The sequence below is a fragment of the Typha angustifolia genome, chromosome 14 (genome assembly GCF_048772165.1).
Source record: "Typha angustifolia cultivar Huaian chromosome 14, ASM4877216v1, whole genome shotgun sequence".
Lineage (NCBI taxonomy): Eukaryota > Viridiplantae > Streptophyta > Magnoliopsida > Poales > Typhaceae > Typha > Typha angustifolia.
In genome coordinates this window covers 12463198-12476251 of record NC_133252.1, presented here as the reverse complement: position 1 = coordinate 12476251, position 13054 = coordinate 12463198, and the positions used below count along the sequence as shown (strand labels likewise).

The 13054-nt window shown below is 36.6% G+C and overlaps 2 protein-coding genes across 5 annotated transcripts; both read left to right on the top strand.

Moving 5' to 3' along the window:
- The first annotated feature begins 4516 nt into the window (after positions 1-4516).
- On the top strand, positions 4517-8001 carry LOC140776472 (pentatricopeptide repeat-containing protein At4g13650-like). The gene has a single exon (XM_073120189.1). The coding sequence runs from the start codon at positions 5562-5564 to the stop codon at positions 7998-8000; it is 2439 nt and encodes an 812-aa protein (XP_072976290.1). The 5' UTR covers positions 4517-5561; the 3' UTR covers position 8001.
- An 85-nt stretch (positions 8002-8086) lies between these two features.
- Positions 8087-12490, top strand: LOC140776473 (uncharacterized). 4 transcript variants are annotated; one of them, XM_073120193.1, is made up of 12 exons: positions 8194-8351; positions 8804-8858; positions 8978-9036; positions 9130-9196; positions 9274-9319; positions 10606-10686; positions 10777-10820; positions 10896-10959; positions 11029-11120; positions 11192-11422; positions 11525-12091; positions 12271-12490. In XM_073120193.1, exons 2-11 carry the CDS (start codon positions 8814-8816, stop codon positions 11684-11686), a joined length of 891 nt encoding a protein of 296 aa, XP_072976294.1. In that variant the 5' UTR covers positions 8194-8351; positions 8804-8813; the 3' UTR covers positions 11687-12091; positions 12271-12490. The 4 variants fall into 4 exon arrangements, with proteins under 4 accessions (XP_072976295.1, XP_072976291.1, XP_072976292.1 ...); XM_073120190.1 differs by having other exon boundaries at positions 8172-8351; positions 10896-11120; XM_073120194.1 differs by lacking the exon at positions 12271-12490 and having other exon boundaries at positions 8087-8351; positions 10896-11120; positions 11192-11479; positions 11558-11693.
- The last annotated feature ends 564 nt before the right edge of the window (positions 12491-13054 follow it).

Sequence of the window (13054 nt, the reverse complement as noted above, 5' to 3'; positions counted from 1 at the left end):
TTTGAACTATGAGTTCGTAGGTGTTTGGTTGCTAGTAACCAGATCCAATTCTTAGAACTTAGGCTTTTGGCTAAATTTTTAAGCCCAACAGAGACGAAATTACGTCAAGCTGGCTCAGAACATTCACTTGCAAGAGCATTATTGGAAAGATAAGAGAAAAGAACTGCAATATCTAGACTTAGAGTTTAAAAACAATACGTTGATGTTTCTACTTAATCAAGATATTTATATTGGATTTAAAAGAACTACAGTGTATTACGAACTTGAGTGAGCAAAATCTTATATATGTTATAAAAATCAAACATGTAGTTATTTTATCGAGTTTGAAGCGTTGTGCAAAATACTCAAATAGGTGAGGGAAGCGAAAGTAAAACCCTTCACCCTCAAACAAATCCAAATAGAATAGTAATAATTTGGGGCAAATCAAATATTAACAAAGCTAATATCAATATCAATGTGAGAACTCCAAATACAAAATGCTAGTTGTAGAAAACTTCAAATACCCAAGGTAATTATAAATATGAACATCAAATAGATGCAAACCATGAAGAGAAAAGAGGGAGAGACACGATTTACGTGGTTCGGCAATGTGCCTACGTCCACGGACGAGGCAATCTTCAATCCACTATGCGAATCTTCAAATACGAAGAGTTTACAACTCTAATCTCTCTCTAAACAATTATGGTTCTCTCCTACAAATTTTTCTCTCTTGGTAAAATGCTCACCCAAAATTCTAAAACCCAACATTTCTATTTATAGGGCCGGTTCAAGTTGGATTTTTTCGCATGGCGTTTGAACACGCCCAATATCAAAGCAGCAGATCCAAAGGGGCGTTCGAACACGCCCAATGCAAATACAGACTGACGTTCGAACGCCTGCAGAAATAGCTGCTCTCGGGTTGGCTCGCGTTCGAACGCGGCTAGGCCATTCGAACGCCTGCATCACTTAGTCTCTGTCTGGGAATTACGTTCGAACGCCCAAAGAACCCATTTGAACGCATTGGCACACTAAGCCTGCAAAATGCTGAAATATGAATTTGAACCAAATTCCAACATGAAGTTCTTCTACCTAAAATAACTTGTATTTGAGATTGTTCTTTCTACGCTTCTTGTTCCGATTTTATTATTATAGCGCACAAACAGTGCCATGGACAGTAATTATAAATAGTATGTTCGAATCTAATTTTTACCTTCCGGTATAATTTGTGATAGATTGATCACCAAGAGTTCATAATCTTTCATTCCGCCTTGTCACCGAAAATGGACCAGCCTTCTTGTTCATAAATATTTCCAAACTTGCCTTCCTAGAGGTAAGTCCAGATCCGAAAAGCTAAGCAAGGAAGCAGATAGGACTATTCACTCATCTTTAGTCATACAACAGTGAAAGCTACTGGAGAAAATATGGGTACCTTTTGAGTCCTCTCCTGATCTCGTTTTCATGCTTCTCTCTCCGGGCTTTTTGTCTCCAATTCCTTGTCATTTTATCCATGTCAGGTGGTGCTAATAAGTTTGTTATAATTATTTTATATATACACTTATCATTGTTATATAATTACATAAGTTAAGACATAAGCTCTGCAATATTCCACTGAGTGTCATGCATGCCATTAAGAAAAATAAAGTTGCCTAACAGCAAATGCAAGTCCTTTGCTGCCCCATTTCACGTGTAATGATTACCTGCACATTAATGTGTCACCATGTTACAAAGACTGATAAATCCAGGTTGGATTGCACTGTTAAGTCTCCATTATATGGCATTACCTAATGGAGTTTTCTGATAATCCCTTAAACCCTTTATTCACTTTTTTCTATACAGATAGATAGATAGATAGATAGATAGATAAAAGAGCTAGTAAATTTTCTCCAACTAAATCTCTAGAAATTCCTTTAGTAACTAATATAGTCCATGATAAACGTAATCATGAAAACCTAGCTAAGCAATGATGATGTCCACTAAATAAAGTAAATCATGGGGATCTAGTCACCCTAATCACCGCAGTGGATCTTCCTCCAAACCCAACATTCTTGGCTTCAACTTTGATTATAGAACCAAATGGAAGATACCATGTCTATGCTTTTAATCCTTCAGTTCACTCCATAAAGGAATGCTATTCCCTTTATTTAGGGCAACTTTGTTGGAATTATCAAGATCCGCAGGCTATTTATTATTCTTTGGACCACTATTTAAATGGTGGTCCTAAGATCACTTAGTCGTATAATGGTCCTTGCATGCATTTGCTTAAGCTGATTTAGAACTAATCAAATTAGTATCAAAGCACAGGTTCTTGGTATCACGCAAATAGTACTAACTGCGTATCTTATCTTAGTTAATATTCCCAGAAAGAGAAGAATAAGTCTGAGATAACTACAGAGATCTAAAACTATGACATTAGAGAGAAACACCAATTTCACATCAAGTTCTTAACCAATTAACTGAATAGTTTTCTTCCTAATCCCTTAATTTTTGCACATACATCTAAAAGTTCGATGACATGCAGATTTACTGATCTGAAGGGTACATCTGAATAGTATCATATTTAATGTGTTAGAAGTACTCTAAGAAAACATAATAGTTGCAGTAACAGAAGATGCCTCCCACGTTCTCCATGGGCGGTGTAGTACCTGATAAATGTAGTGGTATAAGATTAAATTAACTTCTAAGGTACTTTCCCCACCTTCATATGTGTTAATTCTGGCAGGTAATTAAAAAATATAGACATCAGTAGATAAAAATTAAGAGCCCTTTCGTGTGATCTTTGTCATTTACTTGTTTACGACGATCATCAGATAAGAACTCTTCATGCAATATATATATATATATATATATATATATATATATATATATATATATATGATTTTAACGCTAATAGTGATAATATAAGAAATTAAACTCTTTATGCAGTAATCTCCATCATTCGCAAGATTAATATTCTAGAGAAATTATCAACTGTGGTAGGTAGCAAGTCTCAATTTTATCTAGCTACTTGTCTCATAATTCTAGACACCTTTATTGCTAAAACAAAACATGCATACCTTTTATAGTCACGCAATTATTTTTTCTCAGCTGTAAGTGCCAATGGGTGGCACCATCATCAAAAGTTAAAGAGTCTATTTTTAAGAAGAAGACCATAGAATACCTCTCAGTTGTCACACTCTCTTTAGCTGGCCTGAACCTAAATATTCTACTCAGGTTGCAGAGTAAAAGATATCTAATCAAGGAGGGATAAAGAGAGAGAATAAGGTGGAGAATAGTGATGGCTAGTGTCCAAAAACTCACCATTATAAATAAAGTGCGGGATAAGAATAAGAGCATAAGTTTGCTAGATATGCCATCTACTTCTAATGGAGGCTTGAAGAGAGGTGAACTGTGCAAGATGGAGAAGCAGGGCACGTGCATTACTATCTAAGTTAGCTAGTTCTTCATGTGCTCATCTTCTCCATCAAGCCCAGATCACCTAGTTTGCCGTCGACCTCGCCGGATTTCGACACTGGTAAGAAGATATATATGTAGAGTGCAAGGTGAACTATTTCAAGGTTTGAATCTTAAAGTTTCATTTGGTCCACTGTGGGCTAGTCGCACATAAAGTTCATCTCCATTAGAGCACCGAAGTTCCCCTATTCTATTTGTTCTTAATATAAGACATCCATGAACTGCACTATATGTAGATATATACACTGTGAAGTACTGCATGAGGTATATATGCCCTGGTAAATTATATGAAGGATTTTTGTTTGGAAAAATAAATGGCAATGAATTGTTATTATGTTTCTCATTGGAAAAATGAAGAAGGTATGGCAGAAAATAATTAGGATTAACATGGACCTGCATGTCTTACTGAAAGGCAAATACTTTAATACCCCATTCTAACTTCTAATGTTAATTCTATGAACAATGTAGTCAGTTTCCCAGTGCCCTTTTAATTACGGATCTTAGGATAAAGAAAGTCATTCAGAAATAGTGAGGTATGCACTTTTTTTTTTAAACACATAATAAGAGATTAGATTCAAATTATTTTTAAATCTTATCCGATTCGAAATGATAATAGATTGCTTCAATTAAACCTCTCTCCAATCTATTTAAACCTCTTTTTATCCCGTGATGTACTTAAAAATCGAATTTAATCTTTTTTGTATTTAAATAGGATTCACACTTAATATAAATGTTGACTGAAAATCAGAACAAAGTTTAATTTAAGTATTAATGTTCAACTCTCTCAATATTCAAAATAATATGTAATTAACAATGTTTCTTTAGTTGCTCTCTTTAAACTATTTAGGAGGTAATTAGTGCAAAAATCTCTTTTTATCTCTTTAGATCCATCAACAATTAGATTTGGATTTCATACCAAACACGTAGCTAACTATATGGAAAGGAAGGTATGGAAGACGAGCTCCTACTGAAATTATAAAAAAGAAAAATGGGCCCTTGAAATAATTTTATTTTAATTTTGCCATTCATGATGTGTATAATTTGGTGGCCAACTACCACTTTGTATATGATAGACATTACAATAGAATGTCCCCAATCCAGCTAGCTCTCATAAAATAATACTTTCACTTGGAGAATAACTCAATTTTTTGTATCAATTTCATGAACATTTTAACCTTTTTCCTCTCTCTCTCTCTCTCTCTCTCTCTTAAATATATCATGTACTTCATTATTTTCCAGACAAAGTTATGATAATAATCCATGAGAATATTTGCTCTTTTGTTAGTTTGATGCTAAAGTTCTCCTTTATAATTAGCAGCCACTGCTACTTTTTTCATGTCTGCCCTTTTCTATTGCTTATATATAAATGGATGGAAAGCACTTTGGTGCGCATGCATGGCTGGTTTGCATGCTTACTATTATACTATCATAAACTAATTAGCCAGCAGATAATCAACTAATTACGGGCCAAAGTGATCCATTATCTCTCCCTCATGTTCTTTTGTGCTGTGAATGGGACCTAGATGTTTCAATATTTGTAGATAAAAACCAAAAGGGTTCGTACTAGATCGTTACAAATTATCATGACGATTCTTTTCCCTTTTTGACAAAAATTAAAAGGACCAATTATTAAGATCCTCATTGGCATTCATAAATTTAATTCAGATTCATATAATATGGTCCATTCTTTAATCATTTTATTTTGGTGCCATATGTAGGGACATCATCTTTCCACATAATTTAAAATTCTGAATTAATTCACTAATAATTGATTATCTAATAAAAGTACATTACTAAATTTACTGTACCTAACTTATATAATCTAGATTTCACCGTTTTATATGATCGTGTTTTAGACTGTCGGATGGCGATGGAGTTACCTGCTGACTCGAGACACTTTGCTTTTTTAAATAGGGTCTTGCTTCTTCTATTATTTTATGGTGTCTCTGAGTTTAATATTTTATTTTACTTGTAGTGTTATCAATTATATGCTAAAATTTAAAGCTCTCTATTCCCCTCCTTATGTATGAGAGGCATGCACCACATTCTAATGCAAAATTGATGTTATCTATAAGAGTGAAGCCCCTCCCCTAAAGTACTAAACTAAAGAGTGTCTGGATTTGTTCTATCCTATGTACTATCAATTTACCCGAACTACTTGTAGCCATGGGAAGACCCAAAAGATTTATAGTCTTATACGTCTCACACTTCATAACCATCTTTGTTTAGCGTCAACCTGCACCACTTCAGACTACAGCCATAAATCCCACCACGTTCTTAACCCAATCTCTAATCTAAATCTCAGAAAAGACCCACTTACCATCGCGAATGCTCTCTCCTTCTCTTCCCTCTCCAATTTGCCCCATCTCGGTACTCAAATCCATGCCCAAATTATTAAGCTGGGCTTCTCTAATGACGTGTTCTCTCAGAATAACCTGATCGTTATGTACTCGAAATGCGGACCTTTGGACCATGCACTTCGAGTGTTTGGTGAAATGCCCGAGAGGAATGTGGTCTCCTGGACTTCCATGATATCTGGGCTGATTCGGAACGGTGAACACGAGATTGGTTTTCAGTTACTCGTCGACATGACGAGATCTGGGTTTCGTCCCAATGAGTTCACTTTTGCTAGTGTCATGAGTGTGTGCTCGTTGATTGAGGCCATGAAGTTTGGTTCTTCACTTCATTCTAATGCTCTGAAAGTTGGGTTGGATCAAAATGCATATGTCGGTAGCTCACTTGTTCTGATGTATGCTAGATTTGGAAATATTGAAGCTGCAGAGCTTGCCTTTGAGTGCATAGTTTACCGAGACTTGGCTTGTTGGAATTCCATGGTTGAGGGGTACGTGCTAACTGGGTATGGATATGACGCCATGAAAACAGTAGCTTTTATGCACCAGGAACAATTGGGCACTGACCAGTTTTCTTATATAAGCGCTATTAAGGGATGCTTGATCACTGGGGACTTCAATTATGGGCGGCAAATACACTGCTTGATTGTTCAGAATAAGTTTCAGTCAAATAATGCAGTCATGAATTCTCTTGCTGACTTGTATTTTAGATTTCATATGAAGAATAGTGCTATGAAAGTCTTTGGTAAAATACAGGAGAAGGATGTTGTTTCATGGAACACTGTGATATCTCGTTCTGCCCAAGAGGAGGATGAAAGAGAAGTTGTTGGCTTATTCTCTGATATGTTGCTCAATGGTTTAAAACCTAACCAAGTTACTTTATCAGTCATCTTAAGAATGTGTGCTGCTAAAGAGCATATTTCACTTGGCCTCCAGTTCTTTGGCTTTGCTTACCGTAGTGGCTTTTCTGATAATGTTCTTGTTGTGAACTCAATTATAAATATGTTAACTAGATGTGGTTTGGTGGAGAGTGCATATATTTTGTTCAGTGGCATTTCTGCTAGAAATCCTGTCACATGGAATGAGATGATTGCAGGATATGGAATAAATGGCTATTCTGAAGAGGCATTACAACTTTTCTGCAATTTGATCAGGATGGGCTTAAGAGCAGATGAATTCACATACTCGGGAGTCTTGAGTACTTGCAATGAAATTCAAGATCCAAGGATCTACGAGCAGATCCATGCTAATATCCTTAAGTTTGGCTTCTCTTCTTATCTTTTTGTATGGACTTCATTAATCAATGGTTATGCTGTCTTTGGATTGGTCAAGAGCTCATTTAAGATTTTTGAAGAAATTGAAGAATCAGATTTGGTATCCTGGGGAGCTATTATTTCGGCATTCTCAAAGCAAGGACTTATTATCGAAGCCTTCTCACTACTTAAATGTCTCCAAGAAGCAGGGGAGAAACCTGATGAGTTCATACTGGCTAGTGTTCTAAATGCAAGTGCGAATGTCTCGGTGATTAACCACTGCAAATGTATCCATTCGCATGTGATGAAGGCAGGATACGAAAGGCATTTTTGTGTATCAAGTGCTGTTATAGATGCCTATGCCAAGTGTGGTGATATTACTAGCTCAAAGAAGGCATTTGATACTATTCCAGTAGATCAGGATGCCATTCTTTACAATACCATGATCACAGCTTTTGCACATCATGGCCTGATCATGGAAGCTCTTGGACTCTATGAGAAAATGAAGCAAGCTAATTTAAGTCCCACTCAAGCTACATTTCTTGCACTCCTTTTGGCTTGTAATCATCTGGGTCTAGTAGAGCAAGGGAAATATTTGTTCAACTCCGCAAAATCTACATACGGGATGCACCCCGCAAAGGATAATTTTGCATGTTTGATTGATCTCCTTGCACGAAAGGGGCTTCTCGAGGAGGCTAGAGATATAATTCGAAGCATGCCATATGAACCTTGGCCTGCCGTTTGGAGATCACTGTTAAATGGCTGTCGGATTCATGGGAACAAAGAGATGGGCGAATTCGCAGCTGAGGAGATCCTCAAGTTGACACCAAACAGTGATGCTGCCTATATGCTACTGTCCAATATTTATGCTGAAGATGGAAGATGGGAATATGCAGAGGAGACAAGGATGAGGATGGAAGAGAAAGGAGTGCACAAGGTGCTCGGATATAGTATGATTGAGATTTAGCAATACTACGAATAGAAACAAAGCTGAATATAATCAAAGTCTCGTATCAATACATCGTAGAGGTGAGTATAATCGAAGTCTCATATCAATATATCTGTCTAGAGATGAAAACGGGTCGGATTATATTTTACTCAACCCGTATCCGGATCCGGACCCGCACCTGTTTCATTAGTTAACCTTCCTTATTCGTTCTCCAACCCGGATCCGGACCGTCCCGTTCTGTATTCTATTTCTTTACCCTAACGCAACTCCCAAGCCGTCGCCGTCCCCGTCCCACTGCCGTTGCCCGCTCCGCCGGTCTCCAAGCCGTCACCGTCACCCGCCGCGTCGATCTTTTCTGTTTCGAATAAGGTACGCTTCTCTTTGTGACTTTTGCTCATCTCGAGTGGGTTTTGATGTCACCGTGGATTGCTTTTTTTTTTTCGGGGGGTTGGGATTTTGTTAGTTTGTAAGGTTTTTAAGTATTATGATTCAATAATGGTCGTTGCTTGGGTTGAATGATTCGTTTGTAGGAAGGTTCCAGGAAATATTTTCTTAGGTGAAAAAAGTTGAATATAAGATTGTTAAAGAAGGATGCTTTTTGGAAGATTTATTTTCTATATAATTTTAGTGATAAATTTTCTTTATGCATGTAAAATGAAGCTGGTATTCTACACTTATAGTGGTTTGTCGTGTAATGTTATCTATAAAGAGTTGCTTTTCTTCTTCTTCTTTTTTTAAAAAAGCATTGCATTTAAAAGATAAGTTAATTTGTTAGCCTTCCGTTGATGTTGGATTGGAAATTTCTTGTTAATTTTATTTAGGGAAAGTAAAATGAAAAAGGAACCGGGTGGATCTTCTGTTCCTCCTCCTCCGAAGGTTCGTTCTTCTCTCTCTCTCTCTCTCTCCCTCTCTCTCTCTTAATTTCTTTTTCTATGTGTTGAAGCGTGAGCTCATAAAAACTTCGTTTTTTTTTCTATTGATTGTTTCTATGGCAGTTGAAATTTGCACCAAAAGTGCCGCCTCGCAAATTAACAAAGAGCAACGTACCCAAAACGTACTGTAAAGTGGCCAATTGCACTTTGATATTTCTTTTCTTTTGGATTATTTTGGTTTTCTGGTGAATATTGGTATTGTGGAAATCCTGTAGCGAGCCATTGGAGACCAAGGACGAAACCATTGATAAGGAACTTTTGATGAAGCTTAAAACTGCGAAGGTATTTTTGTTTTCTATGGTTGCCTTTGTATGACTGTCTCTACAGTGAACTTCCTTAGTTGAGTATTTGTTTGGCAGACTAATGAGGGATTCCGGCAGAGAGCACCTAAGAATGAAAGGAAAGGTACAACTTAATTGTTGAGCTATTACTTGCGTTTCGTTTAATTATATAGTTAGTATTTCCCTGTGATGTAGTTGTCCTACGTCTGCATTCATTCTTGTGCACCTAGATCCTCTTATGTTAATTGCAAGTTGAAATGAAGCACCCTTTTGTGCTCTAATGTCTACACCTAACAGATCGATGTTATCAGAGTTCAATTTGATGATAACAGAGAAATACATATTTTGTCACTAGCGAACTGATCTTTCTAGTTCTGTTCCTAATCAAATTAATAAGAAGTCCTCCAAAATGTAGCTCATGAAGCTGCATATGTGCCCAAATAAGCACACCTGACTGCACATTGTAAATCCTTTGGCGCATCATCCTGCAGGCAGATTAGGCTTGGAATGTAATGAAAAACATTTATATATTAGATACTACGTTTACATATTTCTAAATTTTATCTGTATGCAGTGGATTGAACTTTGTTGAGTGACTTGAGTCATTGAAGCAAACCACATGTCCTAAATGAAACATAGTTTGCACTTCTATGGAAACGCTATTGATTTCATTTATTTTGCTGAAACTTTGATGCATTTTGATTGATGAAAAATCTATGCCAATTCTGACTCACACCCACTTGAAAAAGAAATGTCATTTGTACATGATATATTAGTATGTGCTAATCTGTTTTATGAACTGTTCTTTTGAGAATGTAATTGTTTACTGGTCTTCTTTTAGGTCATGTTTGATGAATAGCAGACTTAGATTAGATAGCAATTTGCATAAGGTGTGGAGGATTAATGTGGTTGTTTTCTTTCCTAGATGTGACTGTCAATAATTGAGAATTATGTTTTGCATTGTCTGGACCTATCTGAGAAGTGTGCCTGGAAAGACAATGGACTGCTGTGACCTCTCTTTTGGTGACCTATTACCTTAAAGTGATTCAGATGATTTCTCATAGTGTGGTAAGTCAGACAATGTAGGTACCATCTGATGCTTGTAAAGTTCTTTCAAATGAGAGGGGACATAAGGTCTCGAAGGTTTTGGACCTTTGGTGACTTCCTTTTGTCTTTGACATGGTTAAATGTGCAAAGAAATGATATATGGTTGATTTTCTGAATGTTTTCTGTAATCATAGATACTATCCTAAGATTCTAACTACAGTCATTTGAGAAGTTTTAGATTCATATGGAGATGAACAGACCAAAAAGGATTCATATAGCCAAATCTATATTGTTGGGATGAAAAGCTGGTGATGGTTGTTACTGTTCTTTCATTTGACACTTCATCCTTATTTTGATTTTCAGCTGCTCCAGCACAAGTTGCATTTGGGCAAGTAAATTCTCTAATGGCAAGGTCATTTCCTGTCCCCAGAGGTGATGATAAAGGTACCATTATGAGGGGGTTTTCTTTCATCTTTTCTCCTATCTTTGGCCATTGCATGGCATTCTAACTACCTTGTGTTCCTTTTCAATCAGATACATCAGCTTCAATATTAGAGAAAGAATATGTAGAGCCTTGGGTGAGTCACAACAACAGTAGATTCATGCAGTGCCACATCTTTTACCTATCTAAAATTCTCTGGTTGCTGTTGCAGGACTATACCCATTCCTATTATCCTGTTACGCTTCCTTTAAGGAGGCCCTACTCTGGAAATCCAGGTCTTTTCTCTCTCTCATGCTACTTTAATATGTTTCATCTCGACTATCTCATTCTGTGCCTTTTTCCAGAAATTCTTGATGAAATGGAATTTGGGGATGCTTCAACCAGCTCGGTTCTAGATGAGGCTGAATTAAACACCGGGGTGGAACTAGGACTAATGGTACGTTCTTTTGTGTTCATTTGTTTATCTCCACGCATGAAGTTTATCGATTTCTTTAACAATGATGATAGGAAAAGAGGGAAGAACCACAAATGCTTTTCTTTCAGTTCCCTGCATGTCTTCCATTTGCTAAGGAGCCTGCTGCAGCTCTAAACACCAAAGAAACTACTAATAGTAACAATACAAGCCTCACTTCAAAGAAGGGGTGCAAACTGGAAGAGTTGCCTGGAGGCTTCATGGGGAAAATACTGGTGTATAAGAGTGGAAAAGTAAAGATGAAGCTAGGAGATGCACTCTTTGATGTGAGTGCTTAGTGTTTGATGCACTTACTATGTGCATGTCGTGCTCATTTATATAAGGTACATTATCTGCATTACACTTATAACAATTTTGAAATTTTGCAGGTTTCTCCCGGTCTAAATTGTGTCTGTGCTCAGGAAGTCGCAGCGATTAATACTAAGGATAAGCATTGCTGCATCCTTGGAGAGATTGAAAAGCGTGTTGTGGTAACTCCTGATGTGAGCTCTCTCCTGGATGCAATTGATCGCATGGATTCATCTTACTAGAAGCCGCATCACACGTGTAAAGAACATATGACTTGCTGTTGGTTAGGCAAGGTTTGAGATCAATATACAGCAGGGGACTTTTATTCTCCCAGTGTATTACGGCAAATTGTACTACTGAAGAGCTCATTTATGGTTGTATACAAACAGCTAACAGTTATTCTGCTTAGCCATCTGGATGTAAATTTTGGTTTTGTACATGGCTATTTGGATGTGCTTGCCTGCTGCTGCTGAGTGGTATTAGCTTAGCTTGCAAGAAATCTTAAGCCTGATAAGGTTAGCCCACAAATATTGTAGTAGGTATGCAGGATGTGTAAGATGAGTGAAGTTAGGGATTAATAATAAAAGAAATCTACGTCAAATCAAATGTCAACAGAAGAGAAAAAGGATTAAGCAAAGATAGCAGTGGTAAGCTATTTACGATGTTAGTGCCTAATTACGTTTTTCTTGGACTTTTCATGCTTTGTTGTACTGATTATTTCTGATAACGGATAGCATCAAAGAAAGAGAATTCATTCCCTTCAATTATAATATTTTCTGTTGCCTTTTGCTTTCTCTTGTAAATGCTAAAGTTCTTCTACTTGCAGGTAAATTAATATGGCAGCTAATTGGACTACCAGGATAATTAGTATTGAGAAGGAGATTCTAGGAAATGATTCAGAGCTCTGCCCAACTTTATCACTTTTGGCAAATCCGTAGCCACTTTGGCACTGTTGCTGCCCCTTTATTTTTTTTAAAAGAAAATTATAATATTTTTGAACAACTCTTTACTATTTGAAAGTATACCCTTTTAAGATACCTCATCAATTTAGGTGTACATATGTTGGTAAAGTCTGCATCTCTAATGTCACTTTAGGATTTTTTTTTTTTTCTAAGCTTCTTTTGTCTCCATTTTGATCTGAGATCAATAAATCCCTATGTTACCTACCAACTCAACAACTTTATCACAAACACTAAAGAAGACTCTTTGAAAGTTGGCTAATATTTACTTATGTTCAAAAATAATGTTCCATATAATCCAGGACTTTGCTTGCTCAAATTAAAGATGCCAATCCTAATAGTCGCTTTATAAGATTATGTTGATGTCTTGGAAGGAAAGAGAAAGATTGTATTGACATAATGGTACCACTGCATTAGGGTACATGGCAGCCTATAATTGGCTACCAAGTTAGCTAAACAGAATGCATGAAATATCTGTAACTGATGCAGTAGAGGATCTACTGTTTTGGTTTATTTCATTCTACAGGGCTAGGACATTATTAATTGTAACAATCCTGTCATGATACTCACGTTGAATACTATAATTCAAGTGTTAGCTCCTTTTTTTTTATTATGCCCCTTAAGAATATAATTTATCACATTTATAAATGG